The sequence below is a fragment of the Chaetura pelagica genome, unplaced genomic scaffold, assembly GCF_000747805.2.
Source record: "Chaetura pelagica isolate M959 unplaced genomic scaffold, ChaPel_1.0 scaffold157, whole genome shotgun sequence".
In the NCBI taxonomy this organism is placed as follows: Eukaryota; Metazoa; Chordata; class Aves; order Apodiformes; family Apodidae; genus Chaetura; species Chaetura pelagica.
This window is the reverse complement of record NW_009953794.1, coordinates 15989-16375: the sequence shown is the minus strand read 5'-3', so window position 1 is coordinate 16375 and position 387 is coordinate 15989. Positions and strand designations below refer to the sequence as shown.

At 69.8% G+C, this 387-nt stretch overlaps 1 protein-coding gene across 1 annotated transcript in view; it reads right to left on the bottom strand.

The window, feature by feature from the left end:
* Window positions 1-387, bottom strand: part of LOC104391755 (rho guanine nucleotide exchange factor 11-like) — a gene marked incomplete at both ends in the record, with an annotated part of 41179 nt that overhangs the window by 31723 nt on the left and 9069 nt on the right. The window contains 1 exon segment of the mRNA XM_010001085.1: window positions 81-182. Within this exon segment, the coding sequence (XP_009999387.1) occupies window positions 81-182 (102 nt within the window).

Here is a 387-nt window from a genome sequence, read left to right as displayed (position 1 = left end):
CGGGGGCTCAGCACCCCCTCCAGGCCCCTCCCCCCCCCCGGTTTTGGGGTGCCCTCCCCCCCGGGGGTCCGGGCTCCTACCAGGGCGCTGGGATCCGCCTGGGACAGGAGGTAGCGCAGGAAAACCCCCAGGTGGGCAGGGCGGGCCTGGAGCTGCCCCAGCTCCTGGAACACCGAGTCACTCTGCGGGCACAGGGGGCACGTCAGGGGATCCTGAGGGATCCTGGGGGATCCTGGGGGAGCGGGGAAGGGCTGGGAGGGATCCTGAGGGATCCTGAGGGGTCAGGGAAGGACTGGGAGGGAACCAGAGGGATCAGGGAAGGGCTGGGAGGGATCCTGAAGGGTCAGGGAAGGACTGGGAGGGATCCTGAGGGATCAGGGAAGGACT